The sequence below is a fragment of the Geotrypetes seraphini genome, chromosome 1 (assembly GCF_902459505.1).
Source record: "Geotrypetes seraphini chromosome 1, aGeoSer1.1, whole genome shotgun sequence".
In the NCBI taxonomy this organism is placed as follows: domain Eukaryota; kingdom Metazoa; phylum Chordata; class Amphibia; order Gymnophiona; family Dermophiidae; genus Geotrypetes; species Geotrypetes seraphini.
The window spans coordinates 536,793,595-536,817,329 of NC_047084.1; the positions used below are offsets into that span (position 1 = coordinate 536,793,595).

Genomic DNA, 23,735 nt, shown 5'->3' on the forward strand with positions numbered 1-23,735 from the left:
CATACATCACGGTGGCAGGGATCACAGCATCGTAAGTGCTATTATAGAAGATGAGCAAAACCTGTGAATAGACCAAATTAGTAGCTCATTTAAAGAGTGCTTTCTTGGATGTGGCAAAAGTAAAATGTTAAAATTTTATTGCAGAATGTGAAAAGGGCAATATCCCGCTTTTAGCCTCTTTCTGAAAGAAACAATTTCAGCCATGGCTTGAGCTGGTTATTACACACTGCAGTTATAATTCCGTGGCCATCGTGTTTAGCCTGCCCATCAATGGAGTGGAATATTTCCTCCTCCTTCAACACTTGCTCATCATGTTGCTGCTGAAAAACAACATGAATACATTTTAGGGTACGAATGATGTTGCAAATTGATCATTGAGAAAAAAAAAATGGTTCAGCTTAGTGATATTGATGATTCCTGACATCAGAAAAAATGTTGCACTTCCCTACTTGTATGAGGATGAAGTATTCTGTATGCAGGTGCAATCCTTGAGTGAAAGGAACCTAATGCAATAACAATAATACAGCAATTTCACGCTGGTGGGCAGTACATGTGTTCCACATGCGGCAGCTGAATGCAGATAGTCCATAAGCTCTGATAATAATTTGATCTGGTAAAATGATGTGATCAGCCGTAACGAATGCAGGGATTCTGGATGGGAAAAAATTCTCTTCGGTGGTTGCTGCTGCAGGTCTGCAAGCATGATTTGGCATCTTCAATAACTCTGGGGCCAGTGCAGTAAACTGCTATGCTTCAGTGTGGTGGTTCACACTAAATTTTCATACTCTAGTCTTATTTCTGATGCAGAACATAAGAATTGTCGCTGCTGGGTCAAACCAGTGGTCCATCGTGCCCAGCAGTCCACACATGTGGCGGCCCCCAGGTCAAAGACCAGTGCTATAAATGAGTCCTGCCTCACCTGCGTACTTTCCAGTTTAACAGGCACTTGTCCAACTTTTGTCTTGAATCCCTGGAGGGTGTTTTCCCCTATGACAGACTCCGGAAGAATGTTCCAGTTCTCCACCACTCTCTGGGTGAAGAAGAACTTCCTTACGTTTGTACGGAATCTATCCCCTTTCAACTTTAGAGAGTGTCCTCTCGTTCTCCCTACCTTGGAGAGGGTGAACAACCTGTCTTTATCTGCTAAGTCTATTCCCTTCAGTATTTTGAATGTTTCGATCATGTCCCCCCTGTCTCCTCTTTTAGCTTGTGAAAATCCTGAGTAAAATTACTGCCTTAAAAGATAGTATGGTTGAAACAAATTGATGCTAAAGTTAAAAAAAAGAAAGCAAAAAACCCCCCCTGTGTTAACATTTAGCATAACTTTTTAACACGGCATCAGCCATAAAGATGCAGTGTTGAGTATATAAGAACATAAGAGTTGCTGTACTTGGTCAGACCAAGGGTCCATCTGGTCCAGCGATCTCAAGGTCCCTCCTTGAGGGCCGCAATCCAGTCGGGTTTTCAGGATTTCCCCATTGACTATGCATTGAAAGCAGTGCATGCACATAGATCTCATGCATATTCATTGGGGAAATCCTGAAAACCCGACTGGATTGCGGCCCTCAAGGAGGGACTTTGAGACCCCTGATCTAGTCCAGTATCCTTTTCCACAGTTGCCAGTCCAGGTCACAAGTATTGTATATGGAAGAGTCCCAAAATGTAGCAAGATTCCATGACACTTAAAACCAAGGATAAACAGTGGCTTTCCCTACACCAGGGGTCCCCGATCTGCTAGCAGGCCGCGGCCGTCTGACAGCCGGGCCGTAAGAGATCCCCTTACGCAACATCTGTCCATTCCTCCTTCGCATCCCACACAGCAGAACCCCGCCGACCCTCCCACCATGAGGCCGACATACCTCCGTTCTTAAAAAATGACAGTACATGACCCCATGCAGTGTGTTAAGATGCACAGTGTGAGATCAGTTGCCTCAGTCTTTGAAGATGCTTTTGGGGAACATCAGAAACTGTTTTAGAGGGAAAAAGGGTTGCAAGGGATCACAACCAACCAGGAAAACATTTGGGGTGGAAGGTGAGGGATACAGAAGCCACGAACCGTTAGAGTCATTTGTGGGCTTTGAGGGAAGATAAATATTGGGAATTGTTTGGAGCTTCTAGGGAGTGAAATTGAGGTTTCTATGGGGATTGGTGGGTTCAGGTCCTGTTGGACTGTCAGGGCTTTGTTTTGAGTAGATGTAAGAGATGGGCATTGAGGAAGTCTATTTCTTTTCCTGTCAACACATGAGCCAGTCCCCACTCATGTACCCAACAGGAAAGGAAATACTTCATTCACTTTGCAACAAATGGCTTCATATAACTTCTGCAGTGGTGGTCATACTTTTTAACACAGCAGTTACAGTTGTGCTAATAAGTTTACATTCCCCTGGCAGAATTTGTCTAAGATGTGTGCCACTTCTTGAAAATATGAGATTTGACAAAACACATTTATTTTATTTTTAATGTGTTTTAAATTAGACCATTATGCATAACAGAATAGCACAATTATTAAACCACAACAATAAAGAAAATAATAAAATGGTCTGTTAAAAACTTTACTTCCTTTGCAAAGCAGCAGATGAATCCAGAGACCAGTGGGATATAGCTCACATCGACCAGCAGGTGGAGATAGAGAACTGATTTCCAGTTGGCTTTATAGCCTGGTGATCCTCCTGTTGAATCAGTTTTGCTCTATCTCCCAGCGGTGGTGGAGCTCTATCTTAGCTCCTGGAATCTAACGAGTGCCTGGTGGATTGGTGATCTTCTAGTCTCCTCTGTTGAGCCTTTGGCTCTTCAGCTTGGATAGGGGTGCCTGGCTGATTGGTGCCGGCTTTAGGAGTTACACCTGGGCCCTCCCAGGTCCCTGCTCCACCCTCCCCTCCGAGTGATTGAGGGTTTTGCCTGCTCTCAGCGTTTGTTTCTTCATTCCAGTTTAAAAAAAAAAAAAAAAAAAAGAGAAACGCTTCTGCCTGTGCTGAGCTGTGCCCTGGTTAGGTAGCTTTGGATTAATTACCAGCTTTTTCCTGACTGAGGGGGGCGGGCTGAGAGCGTGGTGAGTACTGAACTTCATTTGTATTTCTTTTGTTGGTGCCGCCTCGAGTGCCGGTCCGGTCGGGAGGGGGGCGTGGTGATGGCGGAAGAGGCTCGTCAGCGGTGTTCACGCTGTGGGAAGCGTCGAACACCGGCGGGCTTGTGCTCAGCGGGGTGCTTAGACGCATCAGCTGAGGATTATGTTTTGCAGGCAGGCGAGGGAGCCAGTTCTCGCGTCCGGGAAGCGCGCTCGGCGTCCCCGCCCCTCGCGGTCGGCTCGGCCTCACGGCGTGGTATTGCCACGGCCGAAGGGGGGTCGGCGGAGGGGGGGGGAGTCAGAAGTGCGGGAGGGCGCAGGGGCTCTGCTCTCCGCGCCGAAACAGGGGGAGCTTCAGACGGTGGACTTGGCTCGTTCACCCCGGATGTTTGTGATGTTAATGCATAAGGCTTTTCATGCTGTCAGTGCAGTCAGCCTGCTCCTTCCCGGTCTCGGTGAGCTTGCCGGTACCTGCTGTGCCCCCACCTGTTCCTTTGAAAGTGGATGCGGGGGAGACGGCGAAGGGGATGGTTCTCCGGTGAAATCGCCGATATTTAAAAAAAACGCAGGCTTGCGTCCGCGGACGAGCCTATGGTTGTTTCCCCTTTTTCCCTTCCTGAGTTGTTGAGGAAGGTGAGGTAGATAGGAGTGGGAAGAGGAGGATCCCCAGTGTAGGGAAGTGGTATGACCCTTCCGCGCTCGTCTTTTCCATCGGGAAGAACTTTCCCTCCTTAATTTCAAAAGCTTTACTGAGTTTAAATATTTCTCAGGTGGATTCGAAAGTTTTAGGTAACCCTCTTATGGCAGGTACCCGTAGACCACCGAAGGCCTTTCCGGTGCCTGAAACCATGCAGGAGCTGATTTCGGCTCAATGGGATACGCCGGATGCCGGGTTAGGCGTAGCTAAGGCCATGCGGCTTTTGTATCCGGTTTGACCCGTACAAACTTGAGAAATTTAAATTGCCTAAGGTGGATGCTCTGGTAGCCGCGGTTTACCCAAACCGGACGTACCTTGCCTAGCGTCAGAGGGGGGGGGTTACATTAAAGGATCCCAAGATTAGGAAGGTTGAATCTTCGCTTGAAGTTATCTTTTGAGGTTGCCTGCAGTAACTTTGGCAGGCCGCTGTCTGCTGCTCGTATGCGGCAAGAGCCTGTCTGCAGTGGTCTCAAGGGATGGCGGATAATTTGATGGAGTCCGGGGGTGCTGTTCCTTCGGAACTGGTTGATTTGGAATCGGGTTTGGCTTATCTAGCGGATTCCTTGTATGATATTATTCGCGCTTCGGCGAAACAAATGTCACTGTCGGTGGTCTCTCGCAGGTCTTTATGGCTGCGACATTGGGCGGCAGATGCGGCGTCTAAGCTTCGTCTTGTGAAACTCCCTTTTAAAGGGGGTTTATTGTTTGGGGAAGAGTTAGAGAGATTGGTAAAGGATTTTGGAGATACCAAAACCCAGCGGTTACCGGAAGATAGGCCTAGGCCCCCTTTGATGTCCTCGTCATCCAGACCTCGTTTCAGGGAGGTGAGGAGGTATAGGTCTGGGAAACCGTTCTTTGGTTCCGCGTATGGTGCCTTTTCTTCGGCTAGACCTAAGGGGCGTCAGAGAGGTTCCTTTCGTACGACGAAACCCGCTTCCGGTCAGCCAGCTCGTACCCCGGCAAGTCGCCGCCCGCATTGACGGGGTCTTGGCCCCCTCTGCTTTTCCACTAGGGGGACGCCTGTCGGCGTTTGGGCGGAGTGGGCCAAGATCACGTCGGATCGTTGGGTGTTAGATATTATTCAAGAAGGGTAACAAGTTAGAATTTCGCCGCTCCCGTCGCCGATTCTTTTCTTGGTATCCCCGTGCAATGGAAGCGGCCAAGGGAGAGTCGGTCCGCTTAACTCCTTCAAATTCTCCTGGATCTAGGGGCGGTAGTACCGGTACCGCCGGAGGAGGTAGGCCGCGGGTATTTATTTCCCTTTATTTTGTTGTTCCAAAAAGGGGGGTTCCTTCAGGCCATGTGTTGGATCTAAAAGCAGTTCAACCAATTTCTCAGTGTTTCGCCATTTCAGGATGGAAACGGTTCGCTCAGTGATTGCGGGCCGTACGGCCAGGAGAGTTTCTCACGTCCCTCGATCTCAAAGAGGCGTACCTCCATATTCCAATCTGGCCTCCGCATCAGATAGTTTCTGAGGTTTGCGATCCTCGGCCAGCATTATCAATTTCGGGCTATGCCCTTTGGCCTGGCAACGGCTCCCCGCACCTTTTCGAAGGTGATGGTGGTGGTGGGCTGCCTTTTTACGCAAAGAAGGGATTCGGGTTCACCCGTACTTAGACGACTGGTTAATCCGCGCGTCGTCCAGGCAAGAGAGTGTGGAGGTCACTCAACGGGTAATCTCGCTCCTTCAGTCGCTAGGGTGGATCGTTCAACTTTCCCAAGAGTTCTCTGTCCCCTTCTCAGTCTTTGGTGCACCTGGGGGTCAGATTCGAAACTGGCCTAGGAATGGTGTTTCTTCCCCGGGAAAGGGGAGTGAGAGAGAAATTACAGTCTCAAATTCGAGGGCTTCTCGGGTCGCCCAATCCTCGGGTTTGGGATTATGTTCAGGTTCTAGGCTCGATGGTGGCGACTCTGGAAGTGGTTCCCTGGGCTCGGTTCCATATGAGGCCCCTGCAGATGTCGCTTCTTCTCGGTGGTCCCCGGCTTCTCTGGACTATTGTCGCCGGCTCCGTTGGAGTCCGCGGGTGGCTCGCGGCATGCACTGGTGGCTGACCGAGGTCCATCTGTTCCGGGGGCATGCCGCTAGCGACGCCGGATTGGAGTCGTGATAACGACAGATGCCAGTCTCCGAGGATGGGGGGCTCAGTGCCGGCAAGCTTCCGTGCAGGGAGTGTGGTCCTCGGGAGAGGCACACTGTTCCATCAATCTGTTGGAACTGAGAGCGATAAGGCTTGCGCTACGAGAGTTTCAGGCCATGATTCGGGGCCAGCCGATCAGGATCTTTTCGGACAGTGTCACGGCGGTGTCATATATCAATCGTCAAGGGGGAACTCGGAGTCCTCGACTAGCCGAAGAGGCGATGCTGCTGTTTCAGTGGGCGGAAAGGCATGTTCCGCTTCTTTCAGCAGCACACATTGCGGGTCGCGAAAACATTCAAGCGGACTTTCTCAGCAGGAATCGTCTCGATCCCGGCGAATGGGAGTTGTCTCCAAGGGCTGTTCGAGCTGCTGGTCCTTCGGTGGGGGCTGCCAGGACATGGATCTCATGGCCTCATCCCGCAACACAAAGCGGCCTCGGTTCTTCAGCAGACGGAAAAGAGAAGGGCTCGGAGGGGGGTGGACGCTTTAGCTCTCCCGTGGGCCTCTCGAATGCCCTTCTGTATGTATTCCCCCCTTGGCCGGATGATCGGTCGAGTTCTTACAACGCATCGCTCTCTTTCAGGGCAGAAGTGATCCTAGTGGCTCCAGATTGGCCGCGTCGGTCTTGGTACGCGGATCTGATGCAACTCGCGTCGGGCGATCGGTTGAAATTCCAGGTGACTCCGGGACTTGCTGACCCAGGGTCCAATCTCCATGGACAATCCGGCCCACTTTGGTCTTACGGGCCTGGCTATTGAACGGTCGCGGTTGACAAAAAAGGGCTATTCGGATCAGGTTATTGCAACTCTTCTAGAGCGAAGAAGATGTCTTACGTCTACCTCTTATGTTAGAGTTTGGAAAGTTTTTGAGACTTGGTGCGGGAAGCAGGAGTATTGCGCCCTTCCAGGCGTCTATAGCGGCTCTATTCTGTCTTTTCTACAGGAAGGCGTTTCTAAAGGGTTAGCCTATAACTCGATTAAGGTTCAGGTGGCGGCCATTGCATGTTATAGAGGCCGGGTGTCGCGCTCCGTCCAGTAGCATCTCATCCGGATGTGGTGCGTTTCCTTAAGGGGGTTCACCATATCCGTCCGCCGGGTACGGCGCACCTGTCCAGCTTGGAGTTTGAAGCTGGTACTCACTAGGATGCAGGCGGCGCCGTTTGAGCCGCTGTCAGCGGCCGACGCTAAAAGATATTACATTAAAGACTGTATTTTTGGTAGCGATGGCGTCTGCAAGACGTGTGTCGGAGCTGCAGGCGCTGTCTTGCAGGGAGCCTTTTTTGCGCATTTCGGATGCTGGGGTGGCGGTGCGGACGGTGCCGTCCTTTCTTCCAAAAGTGGTTTCTTCGTTTCATTGTGAACCAGAATTTATTCCTCCCGGCCTTTCGGAAGGAGGATTGGGGGGCGCGTTTCCCGTTATTACGGTTACTGGATGTACGCCGTATGATTCTTCATTATTTAGGGGTGACTAATGACTTTCGCCGCTCGGATCATCTCTTCGTGGTATTTGCAGGTGCAAACAAGGGGTATGGCGGCGTCAAAAGCTTCGATAGCTCGTTGGGTAAAAGAGGCTATTGCGTCGGCTTATCTCTTGGCAGGGAAGATTGTTCCGGAACATCTTCGTGCCCATTCCACTCGGGCATTGGCAACATCGTGGGCAGAGTCCGGGGGTATGTCTTTGGAGGAAATTTGCCGGGCGGCCACTTGGTCGTCGGGAAACACCTTTTCTAAGCATTATCGGCTGGACGTGGCAGCCTGTGCGGAGGCAAGTTTTGGCGCTTCGGTGCTTGCAGAGGCGACTTTGGCTTCCCACCCAGTTTGAGTTTGCTTTGCTACATCCCACTGGTCTCTGGATTCATCTGCTGCTTTGCAAAGGAATGTAAAATTATGTCCTACCTGTTAATTTTCTTTCCTTTAGAAGCAGCAGATGAATCCAGAGCCCCACCCCGATGGTCTCTCTCTCTCTCTCTCTCTCTCGATCTCTTTCGCTTGTTCTTTGGAATTCTGAGTTCGGTTAGGAGATTGTTGGTGATTATTATTATTATTAGTTCTTACGTTTCTAATTACAAGATTTTTCACTGGAATGAAGTTTTTTCCGTTGGTTTGAGGCTCATGCTCCTTTACGGGGATGCTGGGGCAATATGCATAACTGATTCAACAGGAGGATCACCAGGCTATAAAGCCAACTGGAAATCAGTTCTCTATCTCCACCTGCTGGTCGATGTGAGCTATATCCCACTGGTCTCTGGATTCATCTGCTGCTTCTAAAGGAAAGAAAATTAACAGGTAGGACATAATTTTACAATACTTTTAGTTCTTAATATTGTTCATTGCCCCCTTTTTGCACTGGTGACAGTCTTTTCTGATAGTTGTGAATGAGGTCTATTATTTTCTCTAAATCTTTCTCTAAATTACCATTTTCTTGGCAATAAAACCTGCAGATTCTGTAAATTCTTTAGTTGTCTACCATAAGTTGTAAGTGCCAAATTTTTCCCAAAGTGGCTCAATAATGTTCCGGTCAGGAGACTTGTTATGGCCACTCCAGGGCCTTCACTTTTTTCTCCTGCAGCCATTGAAAGGTTGGTTTGGCCTTATTACATTACATTACATTACATTACATTTGTGATTTCTATTCCGCCTGTGCCTTGCTGTTCTAAGCTGATTACAGTTAAAAGAGATCAGGACATTACCGAGAGAATTACATTACAACGATTTAAGTAAATTACATATTGTGGTATAGAAATACAAGTATAAGATATCTGGATTTATCGATAGAATAACTTGACAGGGTTCAAGTAGTTACAAGGTTCAGTGGGGAAAACAATATAGGCAACTGAAGAAAGATACCTAACTTTGAAGGAATCAGTTAAGTGGATACCTAAGGGAGATGCTTATTTAGGAGAAGGTTAAATGGATATCTAAGGGAGATGCTTATTTAGGAGTTTGGATATTTTTCGTAAATGAGATTCAAGGGATGACTAGTGTGTTATTTGCTGGGGAGAGTGCATGTGCGATTCGGGAGGGGAATATTAGTAAGGACGTGTTTTTTTGAAAAGAAATGTTTTGATTTCTTTCCGAAACACTTTGATGTCTGTTGTTTTGATCATCAGTTTGGTGATGGTGGGGTCAATTTTCGCTGCCTGAGTTGCTAGAAGGCTGTCGTAAAGTTTCTTACGTCGGGTACCATTATGAGGGGGGAAGGTGAAAAGATTCTGAGTTCTTCTTGATCTGGGTAGTCGGTAGCGGCAAAGACGGTTGTTCAGGTAATTGGGGGCCATACCATGGGTTACTTTGAAAAGTAAGCAGTAGAGTTTGAATTGAGTTCTTGCTTTTATCGGAAGCCAGTGAGAGTCTACATAGGCAGGTGTGACGTGGTCGAATTTGCTGAGCGAGTAGATGAGTCTGATAGCTGTGTTCTGAATGGTCTGTAGTTGTTTTATCATAGTATTTGGGCAAGGTAGGTAGAGGCTGTTGCAGTAATCTAAGGAGCTGAGTATGAGGGATTGTACAATGATCTTGAAGTGTTCTTTGGAAAAGAATTTTCTTATTTTTCTTAGGTTTCGCATGGTGAAGAATGCTTTTTTTATGGTTTTGTGTATTTGTGTTTGCATTGTGCAGCCTCTGTCTAGGTGTGTTCCCAGAATTTTGAGAGTATTCTGTATTGGATATTTGATTGTGTTTACAATCTAGTTCTGTTAGGGATGGTTTTTGTTCCTTCTCTAGTAGTAGGAATTTGGTTTTCTCCGCATTCAGTTTTAACTTGTGGTTCGTCATCCATTTTTCTACAGTTTCCAATGTTGTTTTCAGGCGTCCGTTGGAGATGGGGTCTTGGATGTCGAAGGGGAGGAGGATGGTTATATCATCCGCGTAGCTGAAGGATGTAATGTTTAGGGCGTCTAGGGCCGTGCCTAGGGATGCTATGAAGAGGTTGAAAAGTATGCTTCAGATCATGTTGGAAAGTCCAAGTGTGCCTCGTGCAGCTTCCCGGCTTTTTTAATGATGTTGCATTCATTCTGCCATCAATTTTAATTAAATTCCCTGTGCCACTGTATGCAGCTCCCCCTCCCCCCCAAACCCCCCCCCAAAAAAACTGAGATCTGCCTTCATTCTTCACAATAGGGATTATATGCTTCTCTTCATAGGCATTTATGGTTTCAAGTTTTTATTAGACTTTGATGAATCACTTATTTAGTTTTACTAAGTGAAATACAAAAATACAAAATTAATAAAACAACATATATTTTTACAGTTTAAAATTTAAAATAATGGGGTAGACAATTAGACCTACAAACCAACTAATACGAAAGGGAAGAGGGGATAGAACTACAGTTTAGTATTTCAAAGTTCAGAGGAGAGATATATATGGAAAGAACGATAGGGTGGGGAATATAAAAAGGGAAAAAGAAGAGTGGAAAAAAAGAAGAAAAAAAGGGAGAAGAAGGATAAAAAAGGTACAATTAAGAAAGATTTGAATGTAGGTTAAGGGTTAAAAGCATCCTTAAAAAGGAAGCTTTTTAGAGTACTTTGAAAACGGGTCAAATTATTTTCCTCTCTCATATGTTGTGACAAAGCATTCCAGAGCTGTGGCGCCATCGCCGAGAATACGACTTGTCGTCGTGTCCCAATAATTTTCAAGGAGGGGACTGTTAGGAGTTTTTGATTTATAGACCAAAGTGAGCATGAAGTACTGTAGGGGGATGAGCAATTTATCAATGGCCATAAAGTTCAATTTTGGTCTTGTCACTCCAAAGTATTTTGTTTCAGAAGTTTTAAGGCTTCTCTAGATGCTGTTTGGCATATTGTAAGCAAGCTGTTTTGTGGCGTTGGTGTAGCAATGGCTTTTTTGGGCAACTCTACCATGCAGCCCATTTTTGTTCAAGTATCTCCTTAGTGTGCATCACTGTGGAAGATGTGTTATCATCTTTTAAATAACCAGTACCACAACAGGTTGATACTAATATGTAGCCTACTTGGAGGAAAAGATCTTAGAAATAACACATTGGCTACATATTAGAATCAACCTGTTGTGGTACTGATTTTTCTTTGCATCCCTACAAAGTTTCCTGGCAGTTGTAGGAAATCTATCTAGGTCTATCTAACCACGGCTTGGTATTAAGTCGACCCATAATTTCCCTTTTTTTTAAATCAGAGTTTAAACAGTACTGATTGGCATTTTCAAATCTTTGAATATCTTGTGATTTTCTTCTGATTTATTTATTTATTCATTCATTCATTCATTTAGCCCATCCTCCCAAAGGAGCCCAGAACGGGTTACAGGAGTACATTCATATTATGGGTAGGACAAACTTTAGTGAGAAATACAGACTTTACAGCATTTACAGTATAGACAAGGGGGTTTAGGTTACAGCATTTACAGTAAAGACATTGTAAGGTTTAGCTCCCCAAATGTAAGGTTTTGGAGGGGTAATGTTGAAGCAGCCTTACAATCCGCTAGGTCCTGGGTTCAAAACCCTCGTTGAAGATTCAGTAGGAAGTAAAATTACTGACAAAGACTGCTAAAAGTGCTTGCATAAAGGATATATATATTGTGCAGAAATAAGCTTCATATTACAGAAAAGCAGAATTTTATAAAGATACATCAAGCATTAACATACAGACTTAGTAGGCATAGGGTGGATTAATATAGCTTTCCTAGCAGGTAGGTGAATCTTTCACAGTATTTTTTTTTTTTCTTTCCCCATGCCTTAGTAACCAGCAAAGTCAGTGCAACTCTGGATGAAATGTATAGACACTAATTATAATCAAACAAGGCACAGATGTGAATACTTACCCTTCACTGCCATCTCAACCTGCGTGTGTCAACCTGAGTGTATATTATCAGCCCATCTTACAACAAGCTTCTGTTGTATAAAGATAATTAACAAACACACTCAGCTACAGATTCAGTACAAGTACCGCAACAGGAATTATATTGTTATCCACTAGAAGGTTAACAGAGGTCCTAAGGGGTATCAGACAGCCCTCCAAACAGCATAGTTTGAATGGGTAAATTCCTCATTTGCCTCGTGGTACCTCCTCCTCCTTACTTTTTATAAATATTGTTTTAAGAATTTTTATTTGTATTTATATTATAACTTAGTTGTTGAACTTATTCATATTAAGTGTACTTAGCTTTCAATTTAGCATTCAGCTGCAAACTGTTTCCCCGAACGCCAATGCGTTTCAAGTTCTTTGTCAAGGCGACATGGGGAACTTATAATTAACAATGCACAGCATACCATCTACCCGTATCGTAAAGCTTTACTGAAAAGAGTGATTACAATCTACCTGTATCGTAAAGCTTTACGATACAGGTAGATGGTATGCTGTGCATTGTTAATTATAAGTTCCCCATGTCGCCTTGACAAAGAACTCGAAACGCATTGGCGTTCGGGGATACAGTTTGCAGCTGAATGCTAAATTGAAAGCTAAGTACACTTAATATGAATAAGTTCAACAACTAAGTTATAATATAAATACAAATAAAAATTCTTAAAACAATATTTATAAAAAGTAAGGAGGAGGAGGTACCACGAGGCAAATGAGGAATTTACCCATTCAAACTATGCTGTTTGGAGGGCTGTCTGATACCCCTTAGGACCTCTGTTAACCTTCTAGTGGATAACAATATAATTCCTGTTGCGGTACTTGTACTGAATCTGTAGCTGAGTGTGTTTATTATCAGCCCAAACATTCAAGGGTTTGTAAACTCTTGAACAGGGAGGGCAGTCTGTGAGAGCGCAGTTATGATCATCAAAGGGGACACATAATTCTGCAGTGAAAAATAGCTTCACCCGACCAATGTTCCTAAAGAATGGTGTTTTGCGGAATCATTCATATTTTCCACAAATTCTACCAGGAATATGTAATCTTCGGAGCACAGCTGAATATGCGTGCCAATAGTCTATTGCATCAGGAGTAAACTATTTTTAGCACATGCGTTAGAATGCTATATAAAGGCCACAGACTATAGCAGTGATGCTAAGAGTAGCTACCTTACAGTGACTCTGAGATTTTTTTTTTATATAAAGATGTATACGGTTTGCACCTTAGCAGATCACTAAAGAGTTGGATTTAATTTCATTCAGATTTATGGCATGGTTTCAGTGGCATAGTAAAGGGAGGGCGGATTGCCCCTGGCACCAATACCTCTCTGCCCCCCCCAATGCCATGCTAGCACCCTCCTTCCCCGCCTCCCTGGTCTTCTTTAAAATCTTAACCAGCGTGAGCAACTACTCTACCTGCTGCTTGCACCAGCCTGGCTCCCTCTGAAATCACTTCTTGATCGTGAGGCCAGGAAGTGACGTCGGGGAAAGCCAACGCCAGGGCGGAAACAGGCTGGAGAAGCTGCTCGTGCTAGCAAAGGTTTAGAGGTACGGGGGTGGGAAGGGAGGACATGAATGTGATGAGGGGGGAGGGGAGGGCACAAGGGACGCCATGCTACGCCACTGCATGGTCTGTTAAACCAGAGCTATGACTGTCCCTCTGCGACCATCACACTACACAGTGGTGGCCGGACAGTGGGCTGATTTACTGTGTACTGAAATGGTGCCATAAGTCTGGCATACGTTGGTTAGGGGTTTGTGATAACCTATGTATACTGAAGGTGTATGGATGTATTTACTAACTAATGGGCAGAAAATTCCTAAGCTCTGGTCTCTTAACTTTCAGGGAGGAGGATGAATACTCGGAGCTACGGTCAGAGCTCAGTCACAGCCAGCTTGAGGTGAATGACGATTCCCACAGTGTTGATCAGGACCAAACTTCAGTGTCGGTACCAGAGAACCAGTCTACCATGGTCACTGCTGACATGGGTAAGCAAGTGAGTCTCCAGAGACCTGAGTGCACAGAGCGAGCTCTGCAATGACTGACTTCAAGAGAAATAAAAAGTAGTCATGTGTTTGTTCATTAGAATGGAAATATAAATTTTGCTACAGAATAGTATGCTCTGGAGGTGATCATTAGAACTTTAGCTTATGGGTTTAATCCTGATTTTATTTAAACAACTTATTTTTTTTCTTTTATAAGAAAACCAAACAAAAACAGTAATCTAAATAAAGATATCCTAATTAATCTTCATAGATTTTTAAGGTCTCTCTTTACCACACTGAATTACTATATATTAACTGTAAAACCTTAACTGCAAAATCATCTGTTGAGAGGGAAGGGGAGAGACAGCCATGCTGTGACCTTAGAGCTGTGGTTGTCAGTGATGCAGCTGCTATCACAGAATACGGTTACAGTTCCACGTTATCTACCATCTTAGCAGTTAACACATATTTACACCACCTGCATTTTCTTCAAGGCATGCTACCTTTCCCTGCCCCTTAATATGAATTACTATGGGCTAGGTGCACTAAAGTCAGCGATCATCGCTAAACCTGTTTTCACAGCTTTAGCGACAATTGCTTTTACCTACCCGATGCACAAAATGGCCTCAAACGCCCATTTTCCGATCCGGCCAAGCTAATTAGCTAAAACTCCAAACAAAGTAGCCAAGCAATTGATGCATTAACATGGCTTGGCTTGGCTATGCAAAAAAAAAAAAAAAAAAAGGGGGGTTTAGCTATCGGAAAACCTGTTTTGTTTTTTAATTTTCAATGGCACAGATTAAAAAGGTCCCACACTGCAACCCCCTCTTCCCCCCAACGACAGCGAAAATGGCAGAAGGGATGCCTACTCCCTCCTGCCTGGCCAAATATCCCTGTGCCATTCCCCCCCTGGACCTGAACCCCCCCCATACCACCGACTCCCCTTCCCCAACCCAAACCATTCCATACCCTCCCCCCCCCAAAAAAGAAGGAGGGATGCCCACTCCTTCCTGCCACTGGATGCTCCCCTGAACCAAACCCCCCTCCCCCATTACCTTTGGTTGATGTTGGGAGCTGGAGGGAAGCATGGTCCCTCCAGCTCCGAGGTCTGCAAGTGGAAAATGATGGATATTCCTCTCCCCGATGTACCATGTGATGCACAAGGAGGAGCCTAAGGCCCTAATTGGGAGGGGCCTTGGGCGTCTCAGACAATCAGGGCCTTAGACATGGTGCACCGAGGAGGGGAAGGCCCATCATTTTCCATGTGCGGGCCTTGGAGCAGGAAGGACCATGCTTCCCTCCAGCTCCCAATGTCTACCAAAGATACAGGGGAGAGGGGTTCAGGGGAGCATCTGGTGGCAGGAGGAAGTGGGCATCTCTCCTGCCTTTTTTTTTAATCGGAAGAGGAGAGAGTAGGGGATGGTTGAGGGGGCAGTGGTGCAGGGGGTCCAGGACTGGGTGGGGGCAAGGTGCAGGATATTTGGCCAGGCAGGAGGGAGTAGGCATCCCTCCTGCCATTTTCGCTTCTGTGGTGGGGGGGTCATTGGGTAGGGCCATCAGCGTGGATGGCTTTTTTTTTTTTATGGAGCAGATTTTGTGTGTATGTGTGTAATACATGCACATCTGTGCCATTAAAAAATAAAAAAGAAGCCCTATCAGCAGTGACAGGAGGCTGCTTCCCCTCTCACTGTTAGGGCTTTGCTCATGTGTCAATGGTTCACTGAGCGATTGATCTGTCAGGTTCGCATGCAAATGATTTGCTCCTCCGTGCAAATTATTTGCATGTAAACTTGGTATTGCATGGATCGATCAGCCAGAATCAGTCAGAGAATCGGCCAACAGCGATCCAGTCGATATTATCGACTGATTTTAGTGTATCTAGCCCTATGGGCAGGATTCACTAAACCTCCAAACCGTGCACGATCCGTTTCATATTGCATGCCAGCCGACTGATTCAGTAAAGGCCTGCATGCAAATGGAGACTATCGTTAGCATGCCCCCTACCCACGGCCGGAGCAATCCCCGCTCATGCGCACACCCTGACAGTAGTGACAGGAGAAGCAGCCTCCTGTCACTGCTGTCAGGGCTCAGCCCAGCACAGATCTCTCTTGCCTGCTCCTGGACTCTCCTGCTCTCTGCCGCTGTTCCCTGCAATGCAAGCCCGTGGTTTTAAAGTGGGCCTGCACTGCGGGGAACGGCGGCAGAGAGCAGGAGAGTCCAGGAGCAGGCAAGAGAGATCTGCCCGACATCCCTCCAGGCCGCGATCTATCATGCCTGCCCTGCTCTGCCGCGCCCTCCCCCCCTCCATCAGAGAAAAAAGCAGGAGGGATGCCAACTCCCTCCAGCCATCAAAAATGTTAAAACAGAAAAAATAAAAGCAGCGCAGCACACCTCCCCCCTTCCCCCCCGACACGGAACGTCTGACCCGACCCCAAAGTTGGGAGCAGGAGGGGTGCTCGGTCCCTCCTGCTCCTTGAGGCAGACTCCCATCTTTGGGAGCAGGAGGGTTGCCTGGACCCTTCTGCTCCTTGAGGCAGGCTCCCATCTTCTGGAGCAGGAGGGGTGCCTGGACCCTCCTCTTGCTCCTACGCTGCTGAAAATCTTCGGGAGGTGGAGGAAAATCCTCCTACTGCTGCTCTCTGGCCAGCCACCTCTCCAATAGGGTCTTAGGCGTGCTGGTCGGGGGGGGGGGGGTAGCAGCCTATGGAGCAGGAGGGACCGGGCACCCCTCCTGCACCCAATATTTTTAAAGGTATTGGAGGGGGTCTGGCCGGCCCCTGCTCCCCCCTTCCAGGCAATCTTGCCGCCCAGACTCTCCTGCTGTCTGCTGCCTTCCGTGCAGTGCGAGCCTGTGGGTTTAAAGTGGGGCTTCACTGTAGGTGCATACAATTTTCATGTGTACAGTAACATTAGGTATACAGAGTCAAGTTTAGCATACAGTTTGGCCATTTTAAGTTAACATACTGTAATTTCTAGTTCAGTGTACATTAGAATACATATGGCTGGAAAGGACTGACTAGATTTATGGGAAGAGGTAGGTTGTTGTTGCTTTCCTGAAGGTCAGAAGCCCTTTGAGGGGTCTGATGTGAGGAGGCGGTTGATTCCAATAGCTTGGTAGGAAGTGGGAGTAGGAATGGCGTCTGGCGCTCTGGAGTTGGAGGGCGTGACCAGGAGGTATTTGCAGATGTGTTTCCTCCTGGGAGTGGAATGGTCTGTTTGGAACGTATGGAGGAAGTTTGGTTGATACGTAGCTGAATGCCAGCATTTGGCATCTACTCGTAGGCACAAATTTGTAGAATTGCCTTTTATATTTTAGTAATGCTTTATTATTTTTATAATGCTGCTGGATGGAACAGTATGTAGCGCTTCATAGCGTTGCTAAGTACTCAAGTACACTGTGTCCCCACTCCAAAGAGCTTTGGACGAATGGAAGATAGTGGCTTTTTCAAGGTCACAAGGAATGGCTTCCCTAGTCCTCAATCTGTTAATCAAACCACTAGGCCACTTCTCCTCATGCTCACAAAGTTAGAGCATAAAACTAGAAAGTTTTTATTCTCCTAGTTCAATGTCTCTCAAACTTTCTCGAGCCGGGGCACATTAAAGGCACTCAGAAGTGAGCGGACGTCGCCATGATGACATCACACATATGCATGACATCACGTCGGCATCAGTGCAAGTGCTGAGGCCCTCCAGATGGGCCCTGAGATTCCAGTAGGGGGTGCCAGCAGGGAAGAGGGCCGGAGAGAAGGAGAGGCACTGGCGCCAGCTGATTGCCTACAGCAGTGTTTCTCAACTACTTCAAGCTAAGTACCCCTTAAGTCTAACAAATATCAACTGAGTACCCCAACCACAGACCTCCCTAGGCCCACCCAAGCTCTGTCCCAGATCCCATCCCCTTTACTAATTGTAATGCCATTTTTTTCCATTCATTTTTCATATACACACAATATACACAGCAGATATAAATTCTCAAAACTGACACATTTCAATCACTATATTGAAAATAAAATCGTTTTACCTACTGGCGATCCTCTGCAGGCTGCTGTAATTAGCTTTAAAAGTGAGACCAGGAGGCCGGGGGGGGGGAGAAGCCAGAGGACGCAAGAGAGAAGGGGGAAACATGCAGGCCTTCGGCAAATCGAGCAGCGCTGGTGCTGTACCACGTAGGGAAGTCAGCTGGCAAGTGCCTCTCTTCCTCCTCAGTGTACACTTGGAATCTCAGGAGGCACACTAGTGTTCCTTGGCACACAGTTTGAGATACACTGTCCTAGTTAGATCCTTCAGATAATTTTGATAACTTTTTGATGATTTGCTTGATAAAAAAAAATAATTTTTAACAAGCATTGAAAAGGGGATGCAAAAGAGACCTTGGCATTTAGATATGTAGAGTGCAATTTGTTTCATGCTGAATGGTGCAGATTATTACTTTAACAGTTTAATGAGAAATATTGTGGTGATGTAAATTTCTTTGTGCTGCAGTGGCTGTTTCTGTTTGCCTTGAAACTGTACCTCCTGGAGCACAATCACTTCATAAAAGACTGCAGATTATTCTCTTTGCTTTGAAGGATGTTTGTTTCCATTTCAGGCACAGATCCTAACATAATTCCAGTAACCATTAAAACTGGCGAGATCAGATATCTTAATATCAATTTTCAGTGCTATTTGAGGCATGTGAAAGTATTTTAATGCTCTCCTTTGTTAATCCTTCCAGATACTGGCCTTTTATTAATTTCTGTATGTTGCTGCTTATGAAATCTTACTATCAGCTGAATTTGCAGATTCTGACTTGAAAACTGTTTGTGGCAGATTCTGGTACTGACTGCTGGTCTTTCAGCTGGGAGCAGTCCTTGAGATCATAATAACAAGAGGGTGTGATGTCTGTAGGTAAAACGTCTCTAGGTGAAAACAGAGGGTAGAAATATGAGAGTGAATCAAAAATTAAAGGCGATAACCGGAAGAGAGCTAGTGAAATGCAACATATGCACTCGTATACTGCCTGTTGGATAGTTCATCCAAGCGCAATGCAGCACTCTGCCTTTAGTTGTGTGGCAGCCAGGAGGTCAGAAACATGGACGTTTCATTGCAAGATTGCACCATCGAAGAACAACATGCAGTAGTGCATTTTGGTCAGAGGAAGTGAAATTTGTGGAAATTCACCATCTGATATTGACTCAGTATGGACATAGCACCACGAATCAATGAAAGGTTTATGAGTAGGGGGAAAAAGGATTAAAGTGGGAAGAACAGGTGTAACTGACAAAGGCCGTTCTGGTCACCCATCAACATCGTGCACAGTGTGACAGGGCAGATGCCTTGATTAGAGAAGACCGATGGATAATGGTGTCTCAATTGGCTGCAAATTTTGGATATGTTTGTTTATTAAGATATGATATATCGCATTTTACTGACCTAAGCAGTTTACAATGTAACAATTGAATATGAGGAACTGCATTGAACATATTCAGATAGGAAAGATAGAGATAGAGACGAGATATGTACATCCCAAAAAATATTCAGTGAGGATAAAAACAAAGATTACCTTAAAAACAAAAATAAAATAATAATTAAATTAAAATAAAATATCAGCTATGGATCTGTATTTGCCATAATGCATGTTACTTAGGATACAGGAAAGTCTGCGCATGATAGGTTCCCAAACAGTTTACTGATCTGCACAAGCAACGTGTGGAGGTTGTGACCTAATTCCTGAAAAATTCCTGAGACAGTATGAAAAATATCCAAGTATTCTGGAGAGAATTGTCACTGGAGCCGAAACATGGGTTCATCGCCGCGATCTGGAAAGCAAAAAAACCAAAGCATCCTGATGAAAAGGAGCAGCTGAAAAACCTCTCTGCAGGAATGCAGAAACTAGTTGAAAGATACAACAAATGTGTAATCTTGCAAGGGGCTATATGGAAAAGTAATATGTTCAGTTGCTCACAGTTACTTCTATTAAAGCCATTAAATGTATTTTGCCTTTACTTTTTGATTTACCCTCGTACTCCAAGCCTTGCTATATCACCAGCCTGACCATCAACTTCCAAGAGAAACTGGCATCTGTCCCTCTGATTGCAGCAGCAGGGTGCAAAGAAGAAAACACAAGCATCTGGCTAGTTGATACTGCAGAAATGAGAAGCCAGCTGGAAAGCTTTATGGAGAGCTAAAGGCCATGGATATAACAGAGAATGTAAGTCTGCAGCACTTCCCAATTCCATCCTATTGATGCCACTGCCAGTTGGGTTTTCAGAAAATCCAGAGTGAATATGCAAAATAAAATTGCAGAGACTGTTTGATATAGGCAGATATATTATGCATATTCCTTATGGATATTTGAAAACCGGATTAGCTGTAGAAGTCGGTAAGGCAGGTCTGGAACCCATTGTACTAGGCGATGTGGGGTCTCCTATTGAGAACCAGAGCTTGTGTCCCCTCCACCCAAAACTAGAAGAGTGCTAATTCTGTAGGAAGGAAAGACAGCATTGCAGTGCGCCTCACAGGACATCAGCTGTCCAAAAAATATACATCAGGGACATAGTTTTGCTAGAGGTCCATCTTCTTTAGCTCATATTACTTCTGCTGCAAATTAAAATGACAGTGTCATTCTTATACATTAGCACAGAACTAAGCATCCAATCACGTAATCCAAAAAGGTCACATGAATCTTCAAACCAATGATATCCACTCAATTGTGGCATTTTAACCTTTATACAATAGTCATGAAATGAGCACTCTTTTTGAGATTCCATGTAGGTGCCCTTTTATAAAAGCAAGCTCTACTTGTGCACAACTTGCTTGAAAAGCAAACACAAGAACTAGAGTTGGGGGATCACCACACAGTACTCGAGTACACTGTGTCCCCACCCCAAAGAGCTTTGGACGAATGGAAGATAGTGGCTTTTTCAAGGTCACAAGGAATGGCTTCCCTAGTCCTCAGTCTGTTAATCAAACCACTAGGCCACTTCTCGAGTAGTCTAAATGCTAGACTACTCGACTTTTTTCTAGTGGGAGCTTCTGAGGTGCAACAGCCTTAGCACCCTGAGGTTGTGGGTTCAAATCCCACACTGCTCCTTGCGACCCTGGGCAAGTCACTCAATCCTCCATTGCCTCAGGTATATTAGATTGCGAGCACATCGGGACGGATAGGGAAAATGCTTGAATACCTGATTGTAAACCACTTAGATAACTTTGATAGGCGGTATATAAATACCATAAATAAATAAATTTATTTGTATTTATATCTCATCCTCCCAGAAGAGCTCAGAACGGGTTACAAGTTTGCATACATAATAAAATATAGCAGGATATAGTAATGTAGAGCATGGCAGTACATTTTGGATCATGGCATGATTGGACAATATTTAGGGGAGCATAACAGTACTCAAAATGCATGGCATTACTTAATAGGATATGACAGGACAAGACCTCATACAGCATGGGGTGGTAGTCTTGTATGAGTTTGGTATCCTTAGCCTTGGCTGCTCAGAAGATAGAAATTGGATCTCAGAATATTAACCAGAGCTTTCAAACACAGAGTGGCCATACTTTCCCAGAAATAAAAAATAGTCTGGATGCTGCATTCATTTAACCAATAACTCCTTTGCAAAAAAAAAAAAAATATCCTGTGGACATATCCAGCTGTCACTTTAACGTTCTCAGCTGTGATTGACTCCGTGAAGTCCATCTCTGAGGAAATTAACAATGGCGCAGATGGTTCTGTGAGCTTTCAGTGTTGTAAAGAACATGATGCAACTCATAAATGTTCTGTGAGACATTAAACATGGCAATTCAATTACTGCCCCCTCCCACAAAAAGGGCTAATTTTGTGAAGTATGCTAAATTTCTCAAATGAAGAGCTGTGTGCAAATGTTATACTAGAAAATGAACTTAATTTTCCCAGTCTTGTAAGAAGAAATGAGTCTGAATTGTTTGCACATGGCATCAAAACAGGATTGTGTTGGCAGAGCTAAAAAAAACCAACACAAAAACACCACTGATTTGGTGTTTAGTTTAGTTTATTAGGATTTTATATACCACCCAACAAGTTTATCTAAGCATTTTTTACAATCAGATACTCAAGCATTTTCCTTCTCTGTCCCGGTGGGCTCACAATCTATCTGGGGCTGAGAGAGAAAAATATCTTTTATGCATAGATGTATGTTCTCTGCAAGCCGTCATAGAACTGTAGATTCTTAAGTATAGAGAACTTAGGACAGATGCCAAAGAATAGAAAGTCTCAGAAGCAGAATGCAGAGCAAAGACTAAAATACTTTTTTTTTTTTCCAATAAGTCTTTATTTATTTTCAAATATTAACAGTGCAATGCCCAAGTATAAGAACATATAACAAATCAAGAGAAGCACTTTCAACTTACAGATATTCAAAATCAATCATTTTTCCCACCCACCCACTGATTAAACAATAACACAAAGTATATACTCTATCAATAACCTAGATATTTTAAAATAATATAATAGCACACTCCCTTCCACCCTGGATGTGTAAGGAAATGGCAAAAAAAATTAAAGATAAAAACAACTATAGAGAAGTAATAAAAGATGTCAACGGACCCCACACCAATTTAAATACATTACTATGCTCCAGCATTCATTTTTTCTTATTTGTAGCTGGAGCATAAGTTTGCCCATCAGAAAGGAAAGTTGAGGTGATCATCGTTCTTCCAATTACGTGTTATCATCTGCATGACTATTCCCATCATAATTAAGAAAAGCCGGCATTCATAACGGTCCATAGGGGATTTAACATGTAATAATGTTCTACATATTACTGTTTCATAAGTCAATGCAATTGAGGACTCAAGAACAACATTAATTTGTTCCCATATCGATTTCCAAAAGTTAAGAATCAAAGGACAATAGAACAACAAAGATTAAAATACTGATGTTTCTTGGCATCATGAGAAACCTTGCCTATATTCAGCCTTCCATTATGAGTTTTCTCATTTATTCCAGTTAAGAAAGCACTTCATGCTGAAATGCTATGACTTGACTCCTGGTTGCCAGAGGCTTCATAAAATCTAACTGCCTTGGCTTCAGATGTCCTATGTTTTGTCTTTTTATCTCTGATTCTTCAAGCCTGGGCCTGCCATGACTGCCATTCATAGCTTTATGGGTCCTTTGGGTTGCCCTAGGGTTACCATATTGCTCCAGAAAAAGGACAGATTAAGTCATCCGGGTTTTACTTCTATTGAAAGCAATGAAAGTAAAATCCAGATGACTCGATCTGTCTTCCTTTTTCTGGAAAAGTGCCCCCCCCCCCCAAATCAGATACTTAAAAGACACAATAATATGAGCAGGGTATGCCCTAGGACAGGGGTAGGCAATTCTGGTTCTCGAGAGCTGGAAGCCAGGTCAGGTTTTCAAGATATCCACAATAAATATGCATGAGATAGATTTGCATCTCAAGTAGGCAGTGCATGCAGATCCATCTCATACATATTCATTGTGGATATCCTGAAAACCTGACCTGGACCTGGCTCCGGCTCTCGAGGACTGGAATTGCCTACCCCTATTCTAGTGCATTACAGGTAATATGATTCCCTGGCCTCCATACTTGAAAACAGCAAATAGGCTTGAAATTAAGATTTAAATTTTTGAATAAAGGAGCATCCTCAGCATGGGTTTGAAAGTTCTAAAGAGCAACTCGACAGAGCCACTCTAATGCTTAAAGAAGCAGAGCCAGTAAACAACAGAGCAGGAAATACTATTCCAACCAGCCGCACACCGTCATTTAGGTCAGTGGTCCCTTTGCAGGGCCACATTTTGGATTTGTAGGGTCTCAGAAAAAATAATTAATATCTTATTAAAGAAATGAAAATTTTTCATGAGGTAAAACTCTTTATAGTTTATAAATCTTTCCTTTTGGCTAAGTCTTAATAATAATATTATAATTTATAGCTAAAGAGACATGATCAAGAAACTGTTTTATTTTACTTTTGTGATTATGATAAAACATACCGAGGGCCTCAAAATAGTACCTGGCGGGCAGCATGTGGTCCCCGGGCCGCGAG

At 44.8% G+C, this 23,735-nt stretch overlaps 1 protein-coding gene across 1 annotated transcript in view; it reads left to right on the forward strand.

Annotated features, from left to right (window-relative positions):
- The window catches only part of MCC (MCC regulator of WNT signaling pathway), a 572,218-nt gene that overhangs the window by 366,986 nt on the left and 181,497 nt on the right, over positions 1 to 23,735 (forward strand). Inside the window, 1 exon segment of the mRNA XM_033929092.1 lies at positions 13,570 to 13,712. Within this exon segment, the coding sequence (XP_033784983.1) occupies positions 13,570 to 13,712 (143 nt within the window).